Source organism: Pan paniscus, chromosome 23 (genome assembly GCF_029289425.2).
Source record: "Pan paniscus chromosome 23, NHGRI_mPanPan1-v2.0_pri, whole genome shotgun sequence".
Taxonomy (NCBI): Eukaryota; Metazoa; Chordata; class Mammalia; order Primates; family Hominidae; genus Pan; species Pan paniscus.
In genome coordinates this window covers 28,539,392-28,563,800 of record NC_085927.1, presented here as the reverse complement: position 1 = coordinate 28,563,800, position 24,409 = coordinate 28,539,392, and the positions used below count along the sequence as shown (strand labels likewise).

At 59.0% G+C, this 24,409-nt stretch overlaps 1 protein-coding gene across 3 annotated transcripts; it reads left to right on the top strand.

The window, feature by feature from the left end:
- Positions 1-24,274, top strand: PRODH (proline dehydrogenase 1). 3 transcript variants are annotated; one of them, XM_034949295.3, is made up of 15 exons: positions 3,700-3,767; positions 3,964-4,246; positions 5,214-5,422; positions 10,695-10,729; positions 11,217-11,366; positions 13,236-13,300; positions 13,481-13,597; positions 14,009-14,088; positions 14,992-15,073; positions 16,608-16,700; positions 16,822-16,968; positions 17,928-18,103; positions 19,424-19,522; positions 23,529-23,617; positions 23,693-24,274. In XM_034949295.3, exons 2-15 carry the CDS (start codon positions 4,205-4,207, stop codon positions 23,878-23,880), a joined length of 1,572 nt encoding a protein of 523 aa, XP_034805186.2. In that variant the 5' UTR covers positions 3,700-3,767; positions 3,964-4,204; the 3' UTR covers positions 23,881-24,274. The 3 variants fall into 3 exon arrangements, with proteins under 3 accessions (XP_034805185.3, XP_054961496.2, XP_034805186.2); XM_034949294.3 differs by lacking the exons at positions 3,700-3,767; positions 3,964-4,246 and adding an exon at positions 1-306; XM_055105521.2 differs by lacking the exons at positions 3,700-3,767; positions 3,964-4,246; positions 23,529-23,617; positions 23,693-24,274 and adding exons at positions 1-306; positions 19,787-20,122.
- Positions 24,275-24,409: the final 135 nt, after the last annotated feature.

The following is a 24,409-nucleotide window of genomic DNA, read 5'->3' as shown; positions in this document are numbered from 1 at the left end:
TTAAGCGGCCCGGGCGGGTACCGCCGTCCCGCCATGGCTCTGAGGCGCGCCCTGCCCGCGCTGCGCCCCTGCATTCCCCGCTTCGTCCCGCTGTCCACGGCGCCGGCCTCCCGCGAGCAGCCCGCAGCGGGCCCAGCGGCCGTGCCAGGAGGTGGGTCGGCCAGGGCAGTGCGGCCGCCGGTGCCCGCCGTGGACTTCGGCAACGCGCAGGAGGCGTACCGCAGCCGGCGAACCTGGGAGCTGGCGCGCAGCCTGCTGGTGCTGCGCTTGTGCGCCTGGCCCGCGCTGCTGGCGCGCCACGAGCAGGTGCGCGGGGTGCAGGCGGGGGCGCGGGGGCTTCTGCCGGTCCCGGGAGCCTTTACGGAGCTTCCTGGCCTGAAACGGGTGCCTCCCAAGCATCTCCTGGAGCAAGGGAAGCCAGGAAGGGAGGCGTTTCCTGCAGTCCCTCTCGGACCTCGCAAATTTTCCTATTTGTCGATGTCTACCAACTAAAAACAATAGTCATTTTAATATTTACGATATATATCACTTGTGGGAATACAGAGTTATCACTTGGAATTTAAAATGGAGTATTCTTCATGTTGAGACAAGAGAATCCTGGTGTAGGGCTCATAGCCTGGGACCCCAGAATTCAAACCCCGGGACCCAGCCGCTTCCCAGACACGGCCACTCTGAGAACACTGTTGGGGAAAAATGGGAAGCCCCTCAAACGCCCAGCTTTGAACTCACCCATGGTAACTTTAAAAAGTGTCAGGGCTTTTGGTGGCGGTGGTGGGGGGCAACAAGCAGAACACTGTTTTAGCCGCATCAGCCTAGGGGTACTAGAGATGACGGTTATCTCCAGGTGACCCTGGGAAGAGTTTGCAAGGTTCCGTTTGTTGGCACCAGGGGGTCTGGTGGTGTTGATTTCTCAGGTGAGACTGTACAGAGGTTGGGGGCTGCACCCCTGGCCTCAACAGGAGGCGGGGGAAGGCGGGGGACGGTGTCAGATGAGAAGCACCGAGCCACACTTGAGCTTAGGTGAGGCCTCGGCGGGTGCGAGGTGAGGGCAGGGGTTCACGAAATCAGAGTCAGATGCTGTTGGCCCGAATCCCATGGGGAGCGCCAAGGTCAGCCTAGGACCCGTGGTGGCGGGAGTGCAGAGGATGGTGGAGGAAGAAGGAGCTGAACTGGACAGATGGAGGGCTCTGGGAGGGCATTGCTGTGCTTGTGCACACAAGGATGTCTTAAGGTCAAGTTTTGGCCATAGAGAGCCCTGGCCAAGGAGACAGGAGGGCGAGAAGGGACATCCCAGGTAGAGGAACTGGCAAGGTGAGGGACGGCGATGTGGAGGCTTTGGGGAGTGCCCACATCTAAGGGGCATCCCAAAAGAGAAGCCAGTGCTGGTGGTGCTGCAATAGGAGGAGGAGGCAGCAGGACAGGAATGCCAGGGGAGGGAGTGGCCAGCCACAGGTCCCTGCCCAGGGCAAGGATGGGCATCCTAGGTGGCAGCTGGGGCCAGTCGTGCAGAAGCCATGCCCACCTTGTGGCCGGGATGGAGCGGGGACTAGGAAGGCACCAGGTCAGGTTTCTGTAGGCACAGCCCTAAGCATGGCTGGGATGGGGAGGGGGCTAGGAAGGCACCAGGTCAGGTTTCTCTAGGCACAGCCCTAAGCGTGGCCAGGATGGGGAGGGGACTAGGAAGGCACCAGGTCAGGTTTCTGTAGGCACAGCCCTAAGGTTTCTTGTCTAGATTCAAGACAAGTTGTTGCACAGAGAAGCCAGCAGAGCTGGGTGTGGGGTTTGGTGCCCAGTCTGCTGCGGGGAATGCCAGGTGCTGTTCCGTGACTGTGGGAGGAAACTGTCGGCTCCGCTGTCCCTTGGGTGCCTTCTTGCGGCAAGTGCCAGGGCTCAGGGATGGTGCTGTGAGTACCTGGAAGAGGCAGGGCATCCAGAGGCGACCTCTCCCAGGCTCCCCTAGGGTCCCACCTGTGCCCGGGGAAGCCCCTCAGTGGGGTCTGTACTGTTGTCTTGCTAGTGGTCCCATGGGTGTCGGCAGCCTCAGCACTGGAAGAAGGCAGAGGCGAGGTCCTGGGCTTCTGAGCTGCTCACTAGAACCTGGTCCTGTGAGCAGGCCAGAGGGGAGTTCCTTCCCTCACCCTCTGGGCTGTGGGGAGATTCCTTCTGCTGAGCCAGCACAGGTCTGTGAGGCACCCGGGCAGTGAGGCCACATCTGCCACAGGCGTGTCAGGTTGCAGTAGCTGATCTTTGAGCTGCTGCCTTGGATGGGGACAGCAGTGGGGCCCACCCTTGCCTGAAAGCCAGACTTATTGAGGAGGGTTTAGGAAAGTCCCAGGATTTCCATGACAACAGCACTGAGGTTGGGTGTGCGCCCTCACAGAAGGGACAGGACCCGTGATGACAGTGGTTCCCTGAGTGGGGGGGTGGGGGGGGGGAGAGAACCGGCTCTACAAGTGTTACTCTGCACACATTCGGTTGAGTCTTTCACAGGGGGTACAAGTGTATGTGTTACTGATGCAGGTTTCTAAATCCTTGAAGGAGCTCCTCACCTGAAGAAGATGTGGGGCTGCCCTGGTCTCAGGTAGTGCCATGCGGGGACATCAGTGACACCAGGATGGTGTTAAAGTGGTTGCTTTGCTGTGGAGTCAGCTTTAAAATTACCAGCCCTAGGCTCATGCCTAGGCATGGTGGCTCACGCCTGTAATTCTAGCACTTCAGGAGGTCAAGGCAGGAGGATCACTTAAGGCCAGGAGTTCAAGACCAGCCTGAGCAACATTGTGAAACCCTGTCTCTACAAAATATTTTTAAAAGTTAGCTGGGGCCAGGTGTGGTGGCTCATGCCTGTAATCCCAGCACTTTGGGTGGCCGAGGCGGGTGGATCACCTGAAGTCAGGAGTTCGAGACCAGCCTGGCCAACATGGAGAAACCCCATCTCTACTAAAAATATAAAAATTAGCTGGGCATGGTGGTGTGCGCCTGTAATCTCTGCTACTTGGGAGGCTGAGGCGGGAGAATCGCTTGAACCTGGGAGGTGGAGGTTGCAGTGAGCCGAGATTGTGCTACTGCGCTCCAGCCTGGGCAACAAGAGCAAAACTCTGCCTCAAAAAAAAGAAAAAAAAAAGTTAGCTGAGTGTGGTGGTGCATGCCTGTAGTCCCAACTACTCTGGAGGCCGAGATAGGAGTGTCGCTTGAGCCCAGGAGTGAGACCCTGCCTCTAAAAATAAATAAATAAAAAACTTGCCAGCCCTGCCTGTGTGCTTCTGCAGCCCTGTGCAGGGAGCTTCCACCCTCAGCCCAGGCCCAGTCCCCCAGCCCCCCATCTTTGTGAATAAGCATCCCTGGAGTCAGTGCAGCCTGGGCTCCCGCCCCTTCATTTAGTGCTGGCCGTGCAGAGGCGAGCAGTTAGGTAGAGGGAGACTGCGTGGCCCTGTGCGGCAGTCGTGCCGGCCCCTGCAGCAGACAGTTGCCCACCCTCCCTCCTGTTGTTTTCTGATGGTTCTCTCAGAGCGGATGTGGATAAGCCCAGTGATGGTTTTCAGGTCCCCAGTTCTGCCCCGCCTGCCACTTGGGTGATCTTTGATATGTTTCAGACCCATCCTGTTCTCCCAACTATCCCTGGGTGCTGCCAGCAGGAATGAGGCCTGGCTCAGGCTCAGTGGGAGACGGAGAACATGTCAGCCTGTTCATTTTCCAGTTTCTAATCCTCTTGATAAAAGAACAAAATGCAGTAAAGTCAGATTCTGCTTGGAGGCTGCAGGAAGGCAGGGGTGAGTGCCTGGGAAACCCTGGTCCTTGGGGCTGCCCCATGGCGTGCCCAGGGGTGATGGTCAGGAGGCGTCTCCATGGGGCACCAATGTTCAGGGTAAGGCTGTGGGGCTATGTCTGCCTGTGGGCAGGCGTGTGGGTGCTCAGGGCTGGCTTGGGTGTAAGTGTTTGACTCGCTAATGCTTTTGCTTAGACTAGAAGTTGTTCCTGAAACTACGGTCTCAAGAGATGCTCCCCACATAAAAGGAGTTCTAGTATCCATTGGGTTTGAGAAACCCCAGGCTCTTCCTGTGTTGGGGCTGAGTCGGCAGGGGCAGCAGACACAACGCGGAGGTGTGCTTCTGAGCATCACACTCGGCCCTCCTCTCCAAGTAGCCTCTCGTTGTCCCTGTCCTTTCTGCCCTGGCTGTCCCCCGTGCTGGAGCTCCCACAGTTGTCCATGCCATCTCCTCGCCTTGGCAAGCCCCACTCCTGGATCTGGGTTAGTAAACACCCCTGCCCTACCCTGCAGGCACTGCCCCATCCCCCTGTCCTGAGTCATAGGCAGAGTCCCTCCTTCCCCTTTGGGGTTCCTTTACCACCAGGATGTGAGATCCTGGTCAGTTTCCTTTGGTTGTTTCCAGTCTATAAAAGGTGCTTGGTGCATGGCAGCTTGGGACATCTGAATGAGCGACGTGGTGAAATATGATTGGAGGAGACAGACAGTTCCCGGGCAGCGTCTGTCAGAGTGGCTGGTCAGCCCCAGATGACCCTGCAGAGCGCATGGGTCCTGGGGTGGGAGTCATCTCACAGGCCCCTATGGACTGTCACCTAGCTCATTGTCCTTGTCGCCAGGGCATGCCTCCCTCCAGCCGGGCGCAGACTCAGCCTGAGTTTCACACGTTTGTTATTTAGCGTCCATTCAGGGGCTGGCCTCATGCCAGTCACACTGTTTAAGGGACTTGGGATAAGAGGGAACAAAACATTGAAAAATCTGGGCACTCAAGTACTAGAAAGTCAAGTTAGATCCTCCTCTTCCCCAGCAGAACTACCAAGGTGTGGATACAGAGGATGGTCTCAAAATGCCAGCTGTCATCCCCAGGGAGGCTGGCCATTCTCCTTTTTATCCACCAAGCAGTGGTCAGGCACCCACTGTGTGCCGCTGGAGTGACTCATGGGTGGGGCCCTGAAGGGGCAGAGTCCAGGTGGGAACAGTGTCCTCAGGCCAAGCAGGCAGCACCTCCTGTGGTCTCTCTGCCCTGGATGGGAACTGGAGTGATGGACAGGGTGGAGAAGCAAGTGGCTTTAGCTGGTCTTCACCATGAAATTGACCCTGAAAGCCCAGTCGCCAAGAGACCATATCGAGGCCCCATGGCTGGGGTGAAGTGTGGTCGGGGATGAGCAGCGGTGCCCTGCTGGGGAAGGAGAGTTCAGGCAGCCCAGGACAGCGGCTTCCCTTTGCCTTTCAGCTGCTGTATGTTTCCAGGAAACTTCTAGGACAGAGGCTATTCAACAAGCTCATGAAGATGACCTTCTATGGGCATTTTGTAGCCGGGGAGGACCAGGAGTCCATCCAGCCCCTGCTTCGGCACTACAGGGCCTTCGGTGTCAGTGCCATCCTGGACTATGGAGTGGAGGAGGACCTGAGCCCCGAGGAGGCAGAGCACAAGGAGATGGAGTAAGGCCTGCCCGGTGTCTGCGGGCTTTCTGATCATGACCCTGGAGCACCCAGTGGGAGCAGGTGGGATGTGTCCAGCTGCTGGGCTTCAGCCTCAGCTGGGCAGAGGCCAAGGCTAGGAGAGCTTGGTCAGCCCAACTACCGATGACCCTCCTGGGCTCTGCCTGGAGTTCTTGCATTTTTGTTTCATGCGGTGGACAGCTCTGGGCTTTCATGGGAGGCCTGGTGTGCGTGAGGCCTGAGGAAGCAGAGTACAGAATGGCCCTTGGCCCTATCTAGTCCACCGCCTAGAGGGGCACAGGCACCAGCATATGAACCAAGCACTCTGCAAAGAATGGTTGGTCTCGCCTGGATCTCCCATGAGCCAGGGACTGCTCCAGGAAGTGGAGGGAAACGTGGTCTTGTTGTTCTGTCCTGATGTCCTGCCCAGGAGGGCGGGTCAGGGTGGTACCAACTGCCCTCTACACTCACTGCCCAGGGAAGGGGCCCTGTATCAGGTTAGTGGCCTCCAGGAGCTGACTCCAGGCCGGCCTGCTACACTGCTCCTGGCTTCAATTCCCTTCTCCACTGACAATGGGGCAGGGGCCAGGCCTGGGAGGTTCCACAACTGCAGGGCAGGCTGAGGCCAGGCAAGGGTCGGGCAGTGGGACCTGCCTGCGGGTCAGGAATCCCTGCAAAAGAGAGGCTGTAGCAGAGCCTCCTCCATCAGGTCAGCAAGTTTGTGTAAACAGCCAGGTAGCACAGACTCTCAGTCGAGCCACACCCTCCCTGCCACAATGGCTTCACTCTGCCTCAGTAGGGCCATAGTAATTAGAATTTCATATAATTTTCTTGTGTCACAAAATATTATTCTTGTTTTGATTTCTTTCAACCAGTTTTTAAAAAGTAGGGTCTTGCTCTGTTGCCCAGGCTGGAGTGCAGTGGTGCCACTGTTCATTGCAGCCAACCTTCTGGGCTCAAGTGATCCTCCCATCTGAGCCCCCTAAGTAGCTGGGACCACAGGCACGCACCACCATACCTGGCTAAGTTTTAATTTTTTTTTGTAAAGATGGGATCTCCCTATGTCTTCCTATGTATTTGGGTCCCCTGCACCCTGACAGCAGCCGGGCCTGACCCACATAAGGCTTGGGACAGTCCCTCTGTGGACCTGGTCAGGCCTTGGTGATTGTTCCTGCCCCTCCCCTGGTGGCTGGCCTGGGAAGGGGAGGGAAAGGCAGTCACATGAGGCCTCCAGCCCTGGGAACGGAATGTCTGAGGCTTGCCTCAGCATGTCGGCTGCCAGCTGCCTGGAGAGGATTGGCCAGGGGAGCCCAGCCCCTGCCTTGCGATTGGCTGTTTTGAAGGTGGGGTACTCCAGCCCCAGCACCCCACTGTGTTCCTAGCAGGCCCCGTGGGCCTCGCAGCTGCCTGAGCTCTTGGCTGCAGCCTTTGCTGAGCTGCCTGTTGAATAACCAATGGCCTGTGTGTTCTCAGAAGGAGTCTGGGTGGGGACTTGGTTTCACAATGGGATTTTCCTCTCAGGCGCCTCTGGTATGAAAAGACTCCTTTCCCAGGGTGGTCCTGCCTGGCTTCCTCCCTGCCCTGCAGGCTGAGTGTCTGGAGGTGGACTGGCCTGCACTCTGCCAGGGGGCTGGGCACCTGTGTCCTTAGGAGCTTGAGTCCCTTGCCCTGCAAGGGATTCACCTGTCTTGCTGCTGGTGGCTGCTGTCTGCAGGGGTCCTGCTCCAGCTCTGGGAAGTGAACAGGGTTCCCTCCTGTCCTCACAGGGGTGCATGCTGAGGACACCTACCGAGCTCAGCTGCTTTGTGCTTTCAGAGGGGCCTGAGCCATGGGGGTAGGGCTGGGTCTGCAAGCACTGGTCTGATGTCCACACTGCAGCATGGCCTGCTTGGCCAGGAGTGACCAGTCACGCAGACCCTAGTGCAGGGAACTGCTTAGAGATCTGCCTTCCTAACCTACCCTCCTGTCACAAGGGCCATGGGCTCTACTCTGGGGAGAGACACTGAGGCCACCGCCCCAAATTAAGGCCATGGCAAGTGGTGCTGGCCGTGAGAGGCCCAGGGAGGATGGAGGCGTCTGAGTGCATGGCAAAGTGAGTCCCAGCAGTGCTCCCGAGAAAGAAAGAGGAGGTGGGAGCCTGGAGGTGCAGGAGGGCAATGCCCACCCAGAGGAGGAGGGGGACCATGCTTCCCAGAGGCCAGGGCCCCACCCAACCCCAGGAGAGGAGTCCCAGGGATCCCCCAAGCAGGCTGAGGGCTTGGGGATGGGGAAGGGGCCAAGGCATCTTCCTGATGATTGGGCTGTGAGGGAACACCTAGGGGGTGGATGGGGGCATTGGTCTGGCTGTGCAGGCCCAGGGCTGGCTGGAGGCAGGATATGTGTGCAGTGAGTGTCCTGAGCGAGGGGCTGGGGAGGCAGGGGGTTGGGGAGCTGGGGAGGGGGGTACAGGTAGGAAGCGGCTTGCCAGGCTTCCCTCCAGGAGAGAGTTGGACAAGGGCGGGGTGTGGACCCCCATGCTCTGCTTGTTTCAATAGGCATCACGTCCCCAGGGACAGCCACCCAGAGCTGAGGTGGAGGCTGAGGGGGTGGTCAGGGTCTTCCTGCTGTCTCTGAAGACCCCCTGGGGACACGTGCTTGTCTTCCTCTGCCCTATGTCCCCTTGTCGCTCTTCCCTCCTCTGTTGTCCCGGGTCGTGCCCATGTGTGCGATCATGTGCCCTTCAACAGACTATGCCCTGGGCATGATGAGGGGTGGGACTGGGGGAGCACGAGGCAGGTCCCGGCTTTAAGGAGGCATTGGGATGTGGTCCCCACCCTGATCAGGGCCCCACATCCACTGGTTCACCCTTCCTCCTCTAACACCCCACAGCTGCCAGTGCCATGTGCCCCCCTCTTCCCTGTGGTGCCTTGAGCCAGGACGTGGCAACGTCCCAGGTGGCGAAAGCCAGATTTCCTGTGTGGCACCCGCAGTTCTGAATCAGCTGCTCCCAGGGTGCTTTCTTCCTCTTCTCCAGTGGAAATAGGACCCCTGACCTGCCTGGGAACCACCATTTGTGTCTCCTTGTGACTTATCCATGATGCCTGTTGGAGAGTGTGGCCCTGTCCTTGCTGCATAGCCATCCACTCTGAGACCTGGCTGCCCCTCTGGCCACTGCACGTGCCGTGTGGTCATCTTGGCCACTGCTTGGCTGTGTCAGCCTGGTCTGTGCTCTGGAGGTTCACGGAGAGGAGCAGCGGTAGCCTATGGTGTTCTGCCTCTGAGTGTGTCAGAGCAGGAGAGGGAGCAGCCCTGGCTTCCCCAGCCTCTCCTGCCAGGCCCACCTCAGAGGATGAACACAGCAGCTGTGGGAATGCTGAGCGGGAACTCATCTGCCTGGGGACCTGTCAGATAATGATCCTGTTTCATGAAGGTGGGCTGCCTCACAGGCAGACACCTTTGTGGTTAAGTCCCGTGTTATCCAAACTGTGGGCTGTGCGGTTTCAGGATGGGACCTTCTCTTCAGGGTCATGGAGGCCCCTGAGGCCCTGTCCCCACTGTCTGCTGTTACTTGCCATGAGGGTTTCTGCCCTGGGCAGGGCCCTGGCTGCCGCCCCGGCCTTAACATAGACAGTGAGTCCCCCTTGGGGATGGCTTTTCCTGGCTGTACCCAAGCCTTGGCGTGAAGGTCCTAGGGCTGACCTCATGACTGGTCTTGAGGTGCCCAAGCCAGGGGCCCAGGAGCTCCCTGTCTCAGGCAGGGGTTCACGTGCTGCCTGCCTGTTCCCTAGTCACATGGTGACATTCCACCCTCTTCTGTCACATCTCTGTCAGCATAAGGTGGCCAGAGCATATCTGCCTGCCAGCTCCCATCACTGGGCTGCAGCCTCAGGGGCCCTGGCAGCACATGTGGAGTCCCTGGCCCATGTGGGGCTGCCCAGGAGTGGGTGGGAGGGAAGGCCTCCTGGTGGGGGCTCCTGGCCCAGGGCTTGCTCCTTGAGCAGCCAGGTGGAAAGTGGGCAGCTGAGGCCCCTTGACATGGAGGCCTCTGGAATGCGGCTCACTGACCACTGCTCTGCCTTTCCCCTTCCCGGCATCTGAGGGGGACCCTCTCCTTTCCTGTGAGTGTGGGCAGAGCTGCCCCTGAGGGTCCGAGCGCCTCTGGGGAGCTTCGGGAAGGCTCTGGGTGCTGTTGGTCATGAAGCCGAGCTCTCTCCATGGTCACTGACTTGATCAGGGTTTGAATATAAAGTCAGGTGACCCTCAGAGCTGCTCCGGGGGCCAGGGAGACCATGGTCGCTTTGTCACAGTAGACTTAATGGCCGCAGCAACTCTTGCTAGCCTGGATGACACAGCACTGAAACCAAGTGCCAGAAGCAGATTGTGGCTGTGGGGAGGAGGAGGAGGAAGAGGAGGCTCTGGCAGGGGTGCAGGGCTGGTGGGGGAGGGGAGCCAGGTACCCTAGAGAAGGGAGGGGCCAGGGGGAATGGGGGTGCTGGCCAGGCGGGGATGGAGAGGCACCTGTAAGAAGGACAGGGGCTTGGCTGAGCAGAGTGTGGCCAGCCTAGCGGGGGACAGCCTGCATCCTGGCCTCACTGGTCTTGAGGTGCCCAAGCCAGGGGCCCAGGACTTTGGGCATTACTAGGAAATGATGGGAACCCTGGGTGGGGGGTGGCGTGAAACAAGATGAGATGGTAAGATCTGCTTTCACTTTAAAGGAACATTTCTGGTTGTTGCTTGGAAAAGAAGTGTCAGGGACAAGAATGCTACAGGAGGGCCGGCCTGGAGGACAGGGCGGGACTGCAGGGCTGGCTGTGCGGGGGCAGGAGCCTGTGCTTGCATCAGAGCTGCCTGGGAGACCCTGGCTCTGGGGCGGAGGCCTGAGTAAGGGGGCCTCGCTGGGGATTTGGGGACCTCTGTGTGCTGGTGCCTTCCCGCCTCCGTTCCTCTCAGCCCTGACTGGCTCTGTCTTGGAACCAGGTAACTACCTTTATTTGAGAACCTGCTGCAAGCCCTGGGCTGTTCTGAGAGCTCAGGAATATCGTTCTGATTTCTCCACCCACAAGGAGCCCCGGGCTTCCTGAGCCCTTGGGACACAGCAGCCCCATAAACTGCTGCCCCTCCCAGGCCCAAGTGTTCCACCCCGGGCTAGGGGTGGGGCTGGGGCTGCACCTTGGAATCTACCCTCCACCGGGGTTGTGGTGGGGCCCTCCGTGCAGCCTCAGTGGGAACGTGCCTGTCACCTGAGGCTCAGGTGGTGTGACCCTGACCTTTGCTCTCCCCCTCCTTCCCACAGGTCCTGCACCTCAGCTGCGGAGAGGGATGGCAGTGGTGAGTGAGAGGCTGCCGTGCAGGAACAGACTCCCTCCCGACTCCGCACACCCCTTGGTGGCTCAAGAGAGTCTAGGCTGGGGCACAAGTGGGCCTTGGGGTGACCTCGGAGCCCAGGCTCCTCCCTATGTCCAGGGCACCTGCCCTGTCGCTCTGGGCTCTGACATACTCGCAAGTGTCTGGGGAGACGCCCTGCTCCTTTCTCATGGCCTCCTGGTGGACCCAGGTCTTTGTTAAGGAGACTGCCGTCCTGGCCTCATGAGGAGGCTTAGCCAGGGGGATGCAGCACTCCAGGTGGAAGAGCCGCGGTGTAGACAGGAGGGTGGGCTTGGGGATGGGAACCATGGGGCAGTGCAGTGCCAGGGCCAGGCTGGCAAGGCCACTACGCTTGGAGCCCTCCTGAGGGCAGGGGCCCTGGGGTATTGGTGTGTGGGTGCTGGGGGTGGGTGTTTGGAGCTGTGCTCAGGCCGTGCATTCGCTATTCCAGGCACGAGTAAGCGGGACAAGCAATACCAGGCCCACCGGGCCTTCGGGGACCGCAGGAATGGTGTCATCAGTGCCCGCACCTACTTCTACGCCAATGAGGCCAAGTGCGACAGCCACATGGAGACATTCTTGCGCTGCATCGAAGCCTCAGGTGGGGCCCCCTCTTTGCTGGCTATACCCCTGCCATGTCCCAGCCTGAGCGGACCCCTGGGCTCATGGAGGTGCCGGTGGGTGAACACTAAGCTGGGGCAGGAGCCAGAGGGCTGGGTTCTGATCACACTTGGGTCCCTCACTGTTCAGCCCCTTCCTGAGGGGCCCCACTGCCTCCCAGAAGGCATCTCCTCTCCTGCCCCAGCTCCCTGTTCCCTGATCCCGCCTCATGCCCCCCACCCTTCTCCCTGGCTCAGGGCCAGGACCGGGAGCTGCAGGAAGTTGGTCCATGTCAGCTGCCAAGCCACACTTAGCCCAGGGTGGAGGTTCCATTCAGGGAGCTGGTGCCGCATCTTCTGTCCTTCCCTGACACAGCCTCTGGGGGCCAGCGGTGGGGGCAGCAGGTGCTTCCAGGGCTGGAGAAGCCAGAGGTCAGCAAGGCCCAGTGTCCTTCAGTGTTAGAAACATCCGACCTGCACAGCCCCATGCTGGCCCCAGCAGCCCTCCGTCAGGGGCAGCGGGTCCCAGGCCTGTTTATGTTTTTGTTTGTTTGCTTCAAATGAGACTGGATCTTGCTCTGTCACCCAGGCTGGAGTGCTCACCCCTCTAATCCCAGCAATTTGGGAGGCCAAGGCGGGTGGATTGCCTGAGCTCAGTTCAAGACCAGCCTGGGCAACATGGTGAAACCCCGTCTCTACTAAAATACAAAAAATTAGCCGGGCGTGGCAGCAGGCGCTTGTAATGCCAGCTACTTGGGAGGCTGAGACAGAAGAATCACTTGAATCCAGGAGGCGGAGGTTGCAGTGAGCCAAGATCGCGCCACTGCACTCCAGCCTGGGCGACAGAGCGAGACTCCATCTCAAAAGAAAAAAAAAAATGAGGTCTCACTATGTTGCCCTGGTTGGCCTGGAACTCCTGGGCTCAAGTGATCCCTCCACCTTGGCCTCCCAAAGTGCTGGGATTACAGGCACACACTACCACACCCAGCTAATTTTCATATTTTTTGTAGAGATGGTGTTTCACCATGTTGCCCAGGCTGGTCTCAAACTCCTGGCCTCAAGCGAACCTTACACTTTGGCCTCCCAAAGTGCTGGGATTATAGGTGCATGCCACTGCACCTGGCACTTCTGAGCAGTGCTTGGAAGCCGCCTCCTGACGGGGGCTGGGGGTCAGAGTGGCCAGCTGAATGCTGGGCCATCAGGGTGAGGGGCGTCTTCTCCTCGTCCATTGCCTGTTCTCCCAGGGCAGGTGGAAGGGGAAGGCCCTGCATTGGGGTGGTGTGAAACAAGATGAGATGGTAAGATCTGCTTTCACTTTAAAGGAACATTTCTGGTTGTTGCTTGGAAAGAAGTGTCAGGGGCAAGAATGCTGCAGGAGGGCTGGCCTGGAGGACAGGGTGGGACTGCGGGCTGGCTGCACGGGGGCAGGAGCCTGCGCTTGCGTCAGAGGTTCCTGAGAGGCTCGGGCTCTGGGGCAGAGGCCTGAGCAAGGGGACCTTGCTGGGGTGTCTCTGTCTTAGCCACGCTCGGTATTTCTGGGTCCTGTGACCCACGTGTGAGCAGCCTATGGTGCTGGTGGCACAGGGGAGGAAACCGAGGCAGGGAGTCTGTGGGGGCTGCTTGGCAGGGGACAGGCAGCTCCTGTGCTCACTGCTGTCCCACACCTGCATGGAAACACAAACCCCACCACGGAGCCCCCTCTCATCTCTACAGGGCCTCCAGAGCGCCATGTGCAAGGACTTCATGGGCGGGGTGGGGTGGGGTCAGGAGTCTGCTGTGGGCTGGCCAGGCCCTGGCCCTCCCTGTCCCACCCTGCGCTGCCTCCATGCACCTCTCAGGGCTGTCATGGCTTTTCCTGTGGCTTCTGACAGGTAGAGTCAGCGATGACGGCTTCATAGCCATTAAGCTCACGGCACTGGGGAGACCCCAGTTTCTGGTAAGTGCTAGAACCTTCCACCTGCAGAGTCTGGTGCTGTGCGAGATCTCAGGGCAGCTGTGGGCATCCACCAAAAACACAGGTGCCCATGCCTTAGAGGCCTGAGCTGGCCACAGGGGCTGTGTGGGGGACTGGGTTGGGCAGGGGCGTGTGCAGATGGCATTCAGGCCTGGGTTGCAGCTGCAGTTCTCAGAGGTGCTGGCCAAGTGGAGGTGCTTCTTTCACCAAATGGCTGTGGAGCAAGGGCAGGCGGGCCTGGCTGCCATGGACACCAAGCTGGAGGTGGCGGTGCTGCAGGTGGGGCAGCCTTCCCCTTCCCTACTCCCGTGGCTTGTGAGGGGTGGGCACCGTGGGGTCACACAGGGCATGGTGGGCAGTGGTCGGAGGTGGTTTTGGGAACTCACCCAGGGCACATGGCTCACTCTGCAGCTGCTGGGGTTGGCCTGGTGGGGAGGAGGAGGTCGGAGGGACTCTGAACAGAGAGGGGAGATGCTGGCAGGAGGGCTGGAGACCCAGCCCTGCAGGGCGTGGGCGTGCATCAGCAGCGGGGTGGGAATAGACCTGTCTATGCAGTAGAAACAAACCAGACATGGATCCTGTTCTTACTAACGATGTAATAAAGCCAGAAACAGCACCAGAGGCCAATGGGTGGGGGGAAGGATAAAATATGAGTGAATGGGGCTGATCCAGGCCTTCTCACTTCTCAAGGAAAGTGTCGCAAAGATGGGCATCGCATCCAGGGCTGAGATTGAGGACTGGTTCACGGCAGAGACCCTGGGAGTGTCTGGGTGAGAGCAGCCCCCAGGCTGAGAGGACACGAGCATCAGCCATGGTTCCAGCCAAGCCCCAGTGACGTCTCCCAGTCCTGGCTGCCCTGCCTGAGAGGGTGGGCCCTGGGATGACAGTGCTGAAGGAACTGCTTTTCACACAGCAGGACTTGATGGCTTCAGGAGTCCCTGAGGCTGGGGCTGGGCTGGGCAGGGGAGACACAGGGCCAGCACAGACCCCATAGAGGGCTCTTTATAGAATTATCTGGGTCTAGAGCAAAGGTGGCACTCTCAGCCCTCCCTGGAGTCCACGCTGGCAGGTGAAGGATCAGAGCCCCATGCCCCATCCTTGGAGCCAGGGGCTGGGACCCAGGTCACCAGGAGCCTCCAGTTGAAGTGGGGAGGTGACTGGGGTGGTGCAGTAGTGAGCCATCCCCTCACACACTGTCAGCCTTGCCCACTGTGTCCTCCCTGGCCCCCCAGAGCTGTGTCCGCCTCCTGCCTGGCTGCCTGTGCTCGGCCCGTCCACAAGCCCAAAACAGCCCTAGGGTACTCAGTGTTTTCAGATCCGCCTAGATGCAGGACTGTTTGTGTTTTGGTTTTAAATTTTTTTAATTAATTTATTTTTTATAGAGACCAGGTCTCACCATGTTGCCCAGGCTGGCTTCAAACCCCTGGGCTCAAGTGGCCTGCCCGCTGTAGCCTCCCAAAGTGCTGGGATTATAAGTTTGAGCCACCGCACGCCACTGGTTTTAAATTTTTAAACAGAAAACAATATTTATATTTCCTCTATCTTTTAAAACTGAACACCGAGGTAGGTTTTGTGGTGGGTGGTGAACGGACAGGTTTGGGCCTCGATCCCCCACCCGACCCTAGCACCCACAGGTGGGGGTGCCCCCTCTGCTGATGCGCCTCCTCCCTCAGCACCATGGACCTGCTGGACTGGAGCAGCCTCATCGACAGCAGGACCAAGCTGTCCAAGCACCTGGTAGTCCCCAACGCACAGGTAACACCTCCGCTCCCCAGTGAGGCCCAGCTCAGCAGGGCGCTGCGCTAAGAAGGGAATTCAGCCTGCCACGTGTGTCTCTTGTTGCCTATCCTGGGAACTTAACATGACCAAGATCACTGCACACTATGGCCCCACAGACCCCCTATGGTCCAGGGGGAAGAAGACAAACCCACTAGTGTCCACAGAGTGCTTGGCGGGACAGAGACCCACACGGAGCCTTAAGACACCACAAGGAGAGGGGGTCTGGGGGCCTTCCCCAAGTCATCTGTCTTGTGCATCAGGTCACCCCAAACTTCAGAGGCCTGAAACGGCAGCAGCCACTCTGCTTCTGCCTTATGGTTCTGGGGTTGACAGGGCTCAGCTGGGCAGTCCTCCCCTGGGGTCTCCTGGGTAGCTGTACTCACAGAGTGGTGGTGCTGGGACCTGGGGGAGGCGCCCACTCACATGTCTGGGAGTTGGTGCTGGCTGTGGCTTGGGCTTTTTCCCAACATGGCAGCTGGGCTCTAAGGGCCAGTGTCCCCTAAGACGTGAAAGCAGGCAGAAGCTGGGTGACCTTTTCCTGCCTCGCCTCAGAAGTCACACGGTGTCTTTTCTGGCAAGTTCTGTTTGTTAGAAGCATGTCACCAGGCCAGCCTGTATACAGTGGGGAGAGGAATGAGACTCATCTGCCTGTGGGAGGGGGGCCCAGGACCTGGCAGACTGCTTGAAACCACAGCTTAAACTGGAATTCGAAGAAAGAACAGAAGCACCTTCAGAAAACATCCTGCAGAGGCAGCTTTCCATGACACATCTAGCCCCAGTCCACTAAGGGCCCAGCCTCAAACTTAGAACCCCCGACCCAGAGCCTCGGGGCACAGTGCGTACAGTGTGGCTGTGCACCAAGGCCACCAGCTGTTGGAGACTTTAGCATGGTGTAGCAAGGGATAGAGTGGTACTGTTTGTGCCCAGTGAGGCAAGGCTGCTGGGGCCAGCAAAGGGGTGAGCGGGAGGGCCTGCGGGATGGGTCCCCACGGCCTCTGAGCACCAGCTCCTTGAAGGCCTCATCCTGGTGGTTGCCCTGGTCCCTGGCTACGTGTCAGCATGTGCTGCACAACTGCCCTGTCTGCCTGTAGCCAGGGGTCTTCCTCCTGGGCCCTCTGCCTGCTCCGGGCGGAGCCCTTCTGTTTGACGATTGGGTGATCAGTGTTCACTTGTTCAATGTCACATGGGAGCTGCAGGGGGCTCTCCCACAACGGTGGGGCCTCTGTGGGAACTGGGGAGTACACACTTCGGAGTGCAGGCCTGGACTGAGCCTGGGGCCCACTGACATGGGCACTGAGCTCCCTCATGGTACCCCTAGGCCCCGCATAGGGCAGTGCACTGGCTGCGTTGGAGGTTCAGGGGCACTGTGCTGCTTGTCCAGGTGGCCCTCCCTCCCAGCCCTGCATGAGAGGGTTCCCGTGGGCTGGGAACACTGAGAGAGGTTTAGCCTGGGCCTCAGGGTGGCACTTTCCAGCCCTTGCTGTGGCCTGACCGCATGTTGCACCCCCAGACAGGACAGCTGGAGCCCCTGCTGTCCCGGTTCACTGAGGAGGAGGAGCTACAGATGACGAGGATGCTACAGCGGATGGATGTCCTGGCCAAGGTGAGCTGTCCCGCTCGGGCAGAGGGCTGGGGCCTTGGGGACCCGGGACTCATGCAGAAGAGGGCACCTGCCTCACTTGAGCAACAGTTGCTCCCACTCTCCCACCCCCTGCGCCTCTCAGAAAGCCACAGAGATGGGCGTACGGCTGATGGTGGATGCCGAGCAGACCTACTTCCAGCCGGCCATCAGCCGCCTGACGCTGGAGATGCAGCGGAAGTTCAATGTGGAGAAGCCGCTCATCTTCAACACATACCAGTGCTACCTCAAGGCAAGCCCCCGCTCAGCCGCTCCCTGCCTGCCTTGGGGCTTGGAGACCCCACAGGAGGGGCCCCTCTCATCTGAGCTCCCTGGCATTTGCCTGGTTTTATACTTAGCACCCACCAGGGAGCTCACGGGATGGAGGAGGGAGTGGGCCGTGCCCCCAAGGGGTTGTTGGGGTCTTCTGCAGCACAGCTCACCCAGCGGGCCCCAGGGTCCAGGAAAGAGCCCCTTAGATGGTGGTCACAGCCAGGCCTGCAGAGGAGGCTGAGGCCAGGGTGACTGCCTCAGAGTAGCAAGAAAGGCCCGCTGCCCGCAGCCTCTCCCCTGGTTCTCAGAACCAGCCAAGAGTGTCTAAGGAGCAAGAGGAAGACAGCGATCTTTATGAGGGTCCACTAGATGTACCCGACACCCCAAACTTGGAAGGCATCACATGACCATTTCCTCCAGCGTGTTTTCAGTTCAGCGCCCCTAAGAGCCTCCTGAAAGCTTTGGGCCCTCCCCGGAAAGACTCACCCAGGATGTCACATGTATTCAGGGAGCCCACCCTAGCCTTTGGGCCCCAAACTGCTCAGGGATGTTAGCAGGTCCAGAGCTCTCAGGGGTGAGCCGGGTGCCCAGAGGACACAGGGTGGCATGGGGAGGGGTCCAGGCAGGAGCATGCAGTATGCACCCCTCCTGGTCGGCCTGGGAGTCTGGAGCACATGATGGCTGCTGGCACCTGGGCTGCACCCACAGGGCTGTCCACAGGCCACAGAGGAAGGTGCAGATGTCCCCACTGCCATTGCTCCTTGGAGACAGAGGTTGGAGAACCATCCTCACCCACACCTGCTCCAGGTGCCCTGAGCTGCACCTCCCCAGGCAGCTGCTGCCCAGCCCTGGTGACTGCACCTGGGCCCAGGAAGGCCCCATCCTGCTGTCACTTGGGCTTGCCCAGGCTCCCTGTGACTTTTGGCCCTGGCCCCACAGGATGCCTATGACAATGTGACCCTGGACGTGGAGCTGGCTCGCCGTGAGGGCTGGTGTTTTGGGGCTAAGCTGGTGCGGGGCGCATACCTGGCCCAGGAGCGAGCCCGTGCGGCAGAGATCGGCTATGAGGACCCCATCAACCCCACGTACGAGGCCACCAACGCCATGTACCACAGGTGCGCAGCTCTCCCACCCCTCTGTCTTCTCAGGGCAGGGCGCCAAGAAACCAGGCCTGAGGGAGAGGCTTGGAGACTGAACTTGTCAGCACATGTGTCCCCAGGTCAGAACTGGTATTTCCTCAGCTTTTATGTCATGTGTTACTTTTTCAAAAGCATTAAGGTTATTCTTTTATAAATATAGAAAAGCCTATTGAACAAAGCAAAACTGGCCACAGTTCCCTGAGCTTGCTCCTGCAGACACTTAGATCCAGAGATGTGCATGAACACCCGGTCCGCCCCACCCTGCAGGCTCAGCCTGTTTGCTTTTCAGTTCACACAGTGGGATCGCCCATCAGCTGTTCTGCACCTGCTTTTACTGCTCTAGTTTCTTGGTGATCTTTTCATGTAGCACAGGCTGGCCAACCATGGGCTTTTCCTCTTAGAGGCGTGTGTGCATGCTGCAAATTCAGAGAGACCCCAAGTGTCTCCTGGTTGGCTCCCCTCCTGCAGCCGCTGTGCATGTCGTGCCACAGCGCACACATCTCCGCCATTGTTGTTTGCGTTGTAGCGTGTCCTCTGCCTGATGTGTTTTTCATTTCGCGTTCCATCTGGGTCCTCTTGTGTGGGCTTGCAGAGTGGTGCTGTCAACAGCCAGCATGGAGTGCCCGGGGCTATGTGTCCAGCATCTTTGATCTTATTGGTTTTTAGTCTGGTTATTGTAACGGACTCGCTGGACATACCGTCACCCTCTGTGGTACACACGGGCTGTCAGGGGTTTTGTGTCTGAGGATGCAGCTGTCCTAGGTTGCTGGAAATGGACTTGCTGGGTCAGAGAAAATGTGCGCGTGGTCAAGCCTGCTGAGTGTCCTCGCTGCAGGAGGGCCGTACTGCTCGGGTTTCCTGGTGCACCGGGATGCCCACCCCCACTGTGCCCTACAGGGACCTGCTTCCCTTTTATTTCCTTGCAGGGCCAAGGGTGCACTGTACAATCCCTCCCCAGACGCAAAGCTGTGTCTGTCATGAGGCTCATGGGCATGTTTGGGCTGGTCCCCAGAGTCACAGCACGTTTGATGCAGGGACTCTGCCCCCCCAGCTGGTTCTGCGTGAATTGTCTGGTCCCAGACATCGCTTTTGCTTGGTTGCTGGTCTTTCTTTTTCATGAGGTGCTGGGAGGGGCAGATGCTGCTCCTGTTCCTCCTGATCCTGTGGATACCCTTGGAAAGAGCCAGCTCACTGGATGGATCTGGGTCTGCCCTCGGCCTCCTCTCTGTGCAGCTGGTAATGAGAGGTGCAGGCAGCCACAGGCCTGGAACTGGGCTCACATGGCACTCTCCACAGGTGCCTGGACTACATGCTGGAGGAGCTGAAGCACAACGCCAAGGCCAAGGTGATGGTGGCCTCCCACAATGAGGACACAGTGCGCTTCGCACTGCACAGGTAGGTGTGCCCCACCCTGCACCGAAACCCCAACCTGAGCCGTTGTCTCCTCCGGCTGGGGAGAGGTGGCAGCAGTGCAGAGCTCAGGGTGGGCAGAGCGACCTGCTGGGTGGTTGGGCATTTGTGGGGAAAGGCTGGTGAAATGAGCTGGAGGGTGGCTTCAGTGGGCAGGCCCAGGCCCGCTGGCATTCTGGACATCGGACTGTGAGAGCACAATGGCTCTTTGCAGTTACGTTGGTTTTTAAAATTAACTTTTTTTTTTAGATAGAATCTCGCTCTGTCACCTATGCTGGAGTGCAGTGGCGTGGTCTCAGCTCACTGCAACCTCCGCTTCCCAAGTTCAAGCAATTCTTCATGCCTCAGCCTCCCAAGTAGCTGGGATTACAGGCATGTGCCACCATGCCTGGCTAATGTTTTGTATTTTTAGCAGAGACAGGGTTTCACCGTGTTGGCCAGACTGGTCTCAAACTCCTGGCCTCAAGTGATCCTCCCTTCTTGGCCTCCCAAAGTGCTGGGATTACAAGCATCAGCCACTGTACCCAGACTTTTAAAAATTAACATCTGACTTATTAAACTTCACAATTAAAAAACTAAATTTCATCAGGGTATTCGGATGGCTCCTGAAAGGTACAAATGCAGTGTTGGAGCCCAGTCCCTCAGGAGGCCTCCACAGTGCTGCCTCATTTATAAGCAGTTCCCTTAACATTTTAACTACATCTGGAATGTAACGGTTTGTTTTCTCTTTAAATATTTGTCCCGTGGAGCACAACTTCGGTAGAATTCTAACAAGTCAAATGCAGAAGTTAGGTGAAGTCAGTTCTTGGATACTCCTGTACTGTCACCCTGGTCTTATCTCATGCCTTAGCCCAAGCTGTGCACACAATGGGGTCCTAGGTCCCCCTCCCCTCCCAGATTCCGCCTTCCCAGGGATGGGACCCCCTAGAACCCTCGGGGGCCTGGGCAGTGGCCTCGTTGGCTCTCGCCTTCCTAGGAGCTGAGCAGGAGCTCCACTCTCAGCAGGGCAGGGTGCCCCAGATCCAGGGCTTGTGGCACGAGGGGGCTCCCCAAGAAGCTGTGAAGCCACAAGGCCAGGCTTGGGGCCAGGGCTGCAGCCAACAGGACACATCCTGGTGCTGCTCGGGGAGCTGACTCACGGCTCTGAAATCATTCAGTGATGCCCACATTCAGCCTTTGTTCATGATGCTGCTGCCTTTTCATGGCCTGAAATTGCAGCACACCCATTTTTGTGCCCTGACCCTCTGCTAATTGTCATAGATGTGTCGGTGATGGGACAGACTCACTTTCTCCACACGCACAGGCCTGGTGGCCAGCAATGCCCAGCACTCGGGAGCTGGACAGACTCACTTTCTCCACACGCACAGGCCTGGTGGCCAGCAGTGCCCAGCACTCGGGAGCTGGACAGACTCACTTTCTCCACACGCACAGGCCTGGTGGCCAGCAGTGCCCAGCACTCGGGAGCTGGACAGACTCACTTTCTCCACACGCACAGGCCTGGTGGCCAGCAGTGCCCAGCACTCGGGAGCTGGACAGACTCACTTTCTCCACACGCACAGGCCTGGTGGCCAGCAGTGCCCAGCACTCGGGAGCTGGACAGACTCACTTTCTCCACACGCACAGGCCTGGTGGCCAGCAGTGCCCAGCACTCGGGAGCTGGACAGACTCACTTTCTCCACACGCACAGGCCTGGTGGCCAGCAGTGCCCAGCACTCGGGAGCTGGACAGACTCACTTTCTCCACACGCACAGGCCTGGTGGCCAGCAGTGCCCAGCACTCGGGAGCTGGACAGACTCACTTTCTCCACACGCACAGGCCTGGTGGCCAGCCGTGCCCAGCACTCGGGAGCTGGACAGACTCACTTTCTCCACACGCACAGGCCTGGTGGCCAGCAGTGCCCAGCACTCGGGAGCTGGACAGACTCACTTTCTCCACACGCACAGGCCTGGTGGCCAGCACTGCCCAGCACTCGGGAGCTGGTGAGGGGTGCTCTCAGCTTGTCATCAGGACTCCCAGCCTCTGGGTGGACTCTCAATGCTGGTGGACTCACAGCCTGACTAGACACATCACCATCCAACTCCGAAAGGACAGCCTGCCCTCAGCAGGGCTTCCTCTCTCCAGCTTCCGCCCGGCACCTGTCTGTCCCTACTATCTTGCTGTGGCAGTGGCTTCCCCAGTGGACACAGCTTCCCCCTCCCCTGAGTGGCAGCCGGGCTCTCTCCTCTTGGCCCCAAGGGCCCTGTACCGGGCTCCCCCAGTACCATGCTCACATCCCTGCCTGAGAGGCTGGACCCCTGCAGGCTTCAGCTCTGCCCCTGCTGTGGGTGGCTGGGGAGCTCTGGGGAGCTGGGGTCCCCTCCCATGGGTAAGTGGTTCTAGACTATGGCAGCTGCTCTGTCCTGTGCTGGGCCCAGACTGCCACACCACCCACCCTCAAACAATCTGAGTTGGCTTTGGCCAAGGAACAAACCAGCCCCAAACTTAGAGGCTGGAACAGTGGCATGTTCTGTAGGCCAGGGGTGGGCTGGCTCAGCTGATGCTTCTGCTGCTGGCTGTGCCTGTGTCCCTCCTGCGTCTGTGATGTGGGGCCGGTAGGGCCTAATGAGCTCATTCATGGCTGGGGCAGTAAAGGAGACTGCATCCCGGGTCCAGCATCCCACAGGCCAGCCCAGGCTTGGGCACGTGGTGGGCTCAGGCTTTCAGAAGGCCTGGAGAGGGCAAGCCTCTGCTTGTGTCACCTTTGGTACCTCCCTGCTGGCCAAAGTGCCTCACGAGGCCAAGCCCAGATGCCAGGTGGAGTGAGCCACTGTCCTGCGCTGGGAGGAGCCGCAGTCACATGGCAGAGGCTGTGCACACCAGCAGGGGAGGGGGCAGCCAGCAGTGGCAGCCCGGCTCTCGAGTTCATGTCCTGGGGTTGAGGAAGACACAAGATGGAGACCAGGGCGATGTGGCAGAGATGGGTGCCTGCTTTAGACTGGGTGGTCCCGGGTGATGCGTGAGCAGCAGGCGGAACTCGCCCCAGGGTGGGGACCCCAGTGCTGTGCAGATCAGCTAAGCCAGGATACCTGCATATAGTAAGCTGGAGATGAAACTTGAGAACTGTCACTGCATGGATATTTCAGACCCTGAGAATCTTTGTAAGATGCTATAAGGGGTGGTGTGAAGACAGGACAGAGTTGAGGGCCCCACCCCAATATCTGAGCAGTGCTAATAGATATATAATGCAAGCCACATCTGTAATTTTAAATTTAGTAGCTACGTTAAAGGAAAAAGATAAAATGAATTTCAAGAATAATTTTAATTAACCCAAAATATTCAAAATATTACTTCAAATTGTATTCCAGTTGCTTTTAGAAAAGCAACGCGGCACTGTGCATTATTTTTCTAGAAAGTCTCCTAAATCCTGTGTGTATTTGACATTTGGAACACATCTCGATTCAGAGCAGCCGCCTTCCGAGGACTCGGGGGCTGGTGGCAGCTGTGTGGGACACAGCAGCTGTGGGGATGGGGCAGAGCAGCAGCCCACAGAGGGCGACGGCAGGGGCCGGAGACCAGTCATACCACAGAACCCTGGAGGGGCTTGAGGAAGGGATGGCAGGAGAGCTGAGGAGCTTCTCTGCCCTGTGGGGCAGGCTGCTGGGTGGGTCAGGGCCCGAGGAAGGGCTGCACCTCCAAGAAGGGAGCTAGAGGAGAGGTGGGAGAGGAGAGGGGAGGGAAAGCAGGTGGGAGGCCTTGTTGGCTAAGGGCTGAGGCCTCCCCAGGGAGAAGAGTAGGGCAGCCCAGCAGAGTCCTGCTGGGAAGAGGCCTCACTGGGGCAGGGCCAGGCAGAGCCCATACCCCAGCCCCACCTTGCAGGGGATGAAGTCTGGAGAGTGCAGATGGGGCACCTGGGGTGGCAGGACAGGCTCAGAGCTGGGACAGGAGCTCTGTATCCCTGCACCGGGGACAGTGTCCTGGAACTGGCCCTCAGTTCCTGGCTTCACCTGCACAGGATGGAGGAGCTGGGCCTGCATCCTGCTGACCACCAGGTGTACTTTGGACAGCTGCTAGGCATGTGTGACCAGATCAGCTTCCCGCTGGGTGAGTGGGGCCCTCCCTGGTGCGATGGGGTACGGTGCTGGGCCTGGGCCTCATGGTGTATCTGCCCCCATGCAGGCCAGGCCGGCTACCCCGTGTACAAGTACGTGCCCTATGGCCCCGTGATGGAGGTGCTGCCCTACTTGTCCCGCCGTGCCCTGGAGAACAGCAGCCTCATGAAGGGCACCCATCGGGAGCGGCAGCTGCTGTGGCTGGAGCTCTTGAGGCGGCTCCGAACTGGCAGCCTCTTCCATCGCCCTGCCTAGCACCCGCCAGCCCACCCTCAGCCTCCAGCACCCCCGGCCCCCACCCAGGCCATCACCACAACTGCAGCCAACCCCATCCTCACACAGATTCACCTTTTTTCACCCCACACTTGCAGAGCTGCTGGAGGTGGAGTCAGGTGCCTCCCAGCCCTGCCAATGGTGGGGGCACTCAGGTGTGGGCTGACCCTGATACCTGCCTGGGATAGCCGCTGGTAACTGTTAGGAACTTTCCTCGGATGTGTGGGCCCAAGGCCCCCACCTCTGTGACCCCCATGTCCTTGGACCTAGAGGATTGTCCACCTTCTGCCAAGGCCAGCCCACACAGCCCGAGCCCCTCGGGGAGCAGTGGCCGGGCTGGGGAGGCCTGCCTGGTCAATAAACCACTGTTCCTGCAGCTGAGAGCCCTTTGCCCTCACACAGGGTCAGCTCTGGGCAACAAAGAGGGAGTGGCTCAGACAGGGTCAGAGAAGTCTCATCCCAAACTCTGGCTTCCAGCATCATCTGTTCCTGGGGGCCAGGCCCTGCACAG

Excerpts from the sequence above, each read along its gene's own strand:
- PRODH (XM_034949294.3), top strand. The coding sequence starts at position 34 with ATGGCTCTGAGGCGCGCCCTGCCCGCGCTGCGCCCCTGCATTCCCCGC. Across the intron at positions 15,074-16,607 it reads TGGTAGTCCCCAACGCACAG|ACAGGACAGCTGGAGCCCCT; the intron begins GTAACACCTCCG and ends TTGCACCCCCAG. Across the intron at positions 23,618-23,692 it reads CCAGATCAGCTTCCCGCTGG|GCCAGGCCGGCTACCCCGTG; the intron begins GTGAGTGGGGCC and ends GCCCCCATGCAG.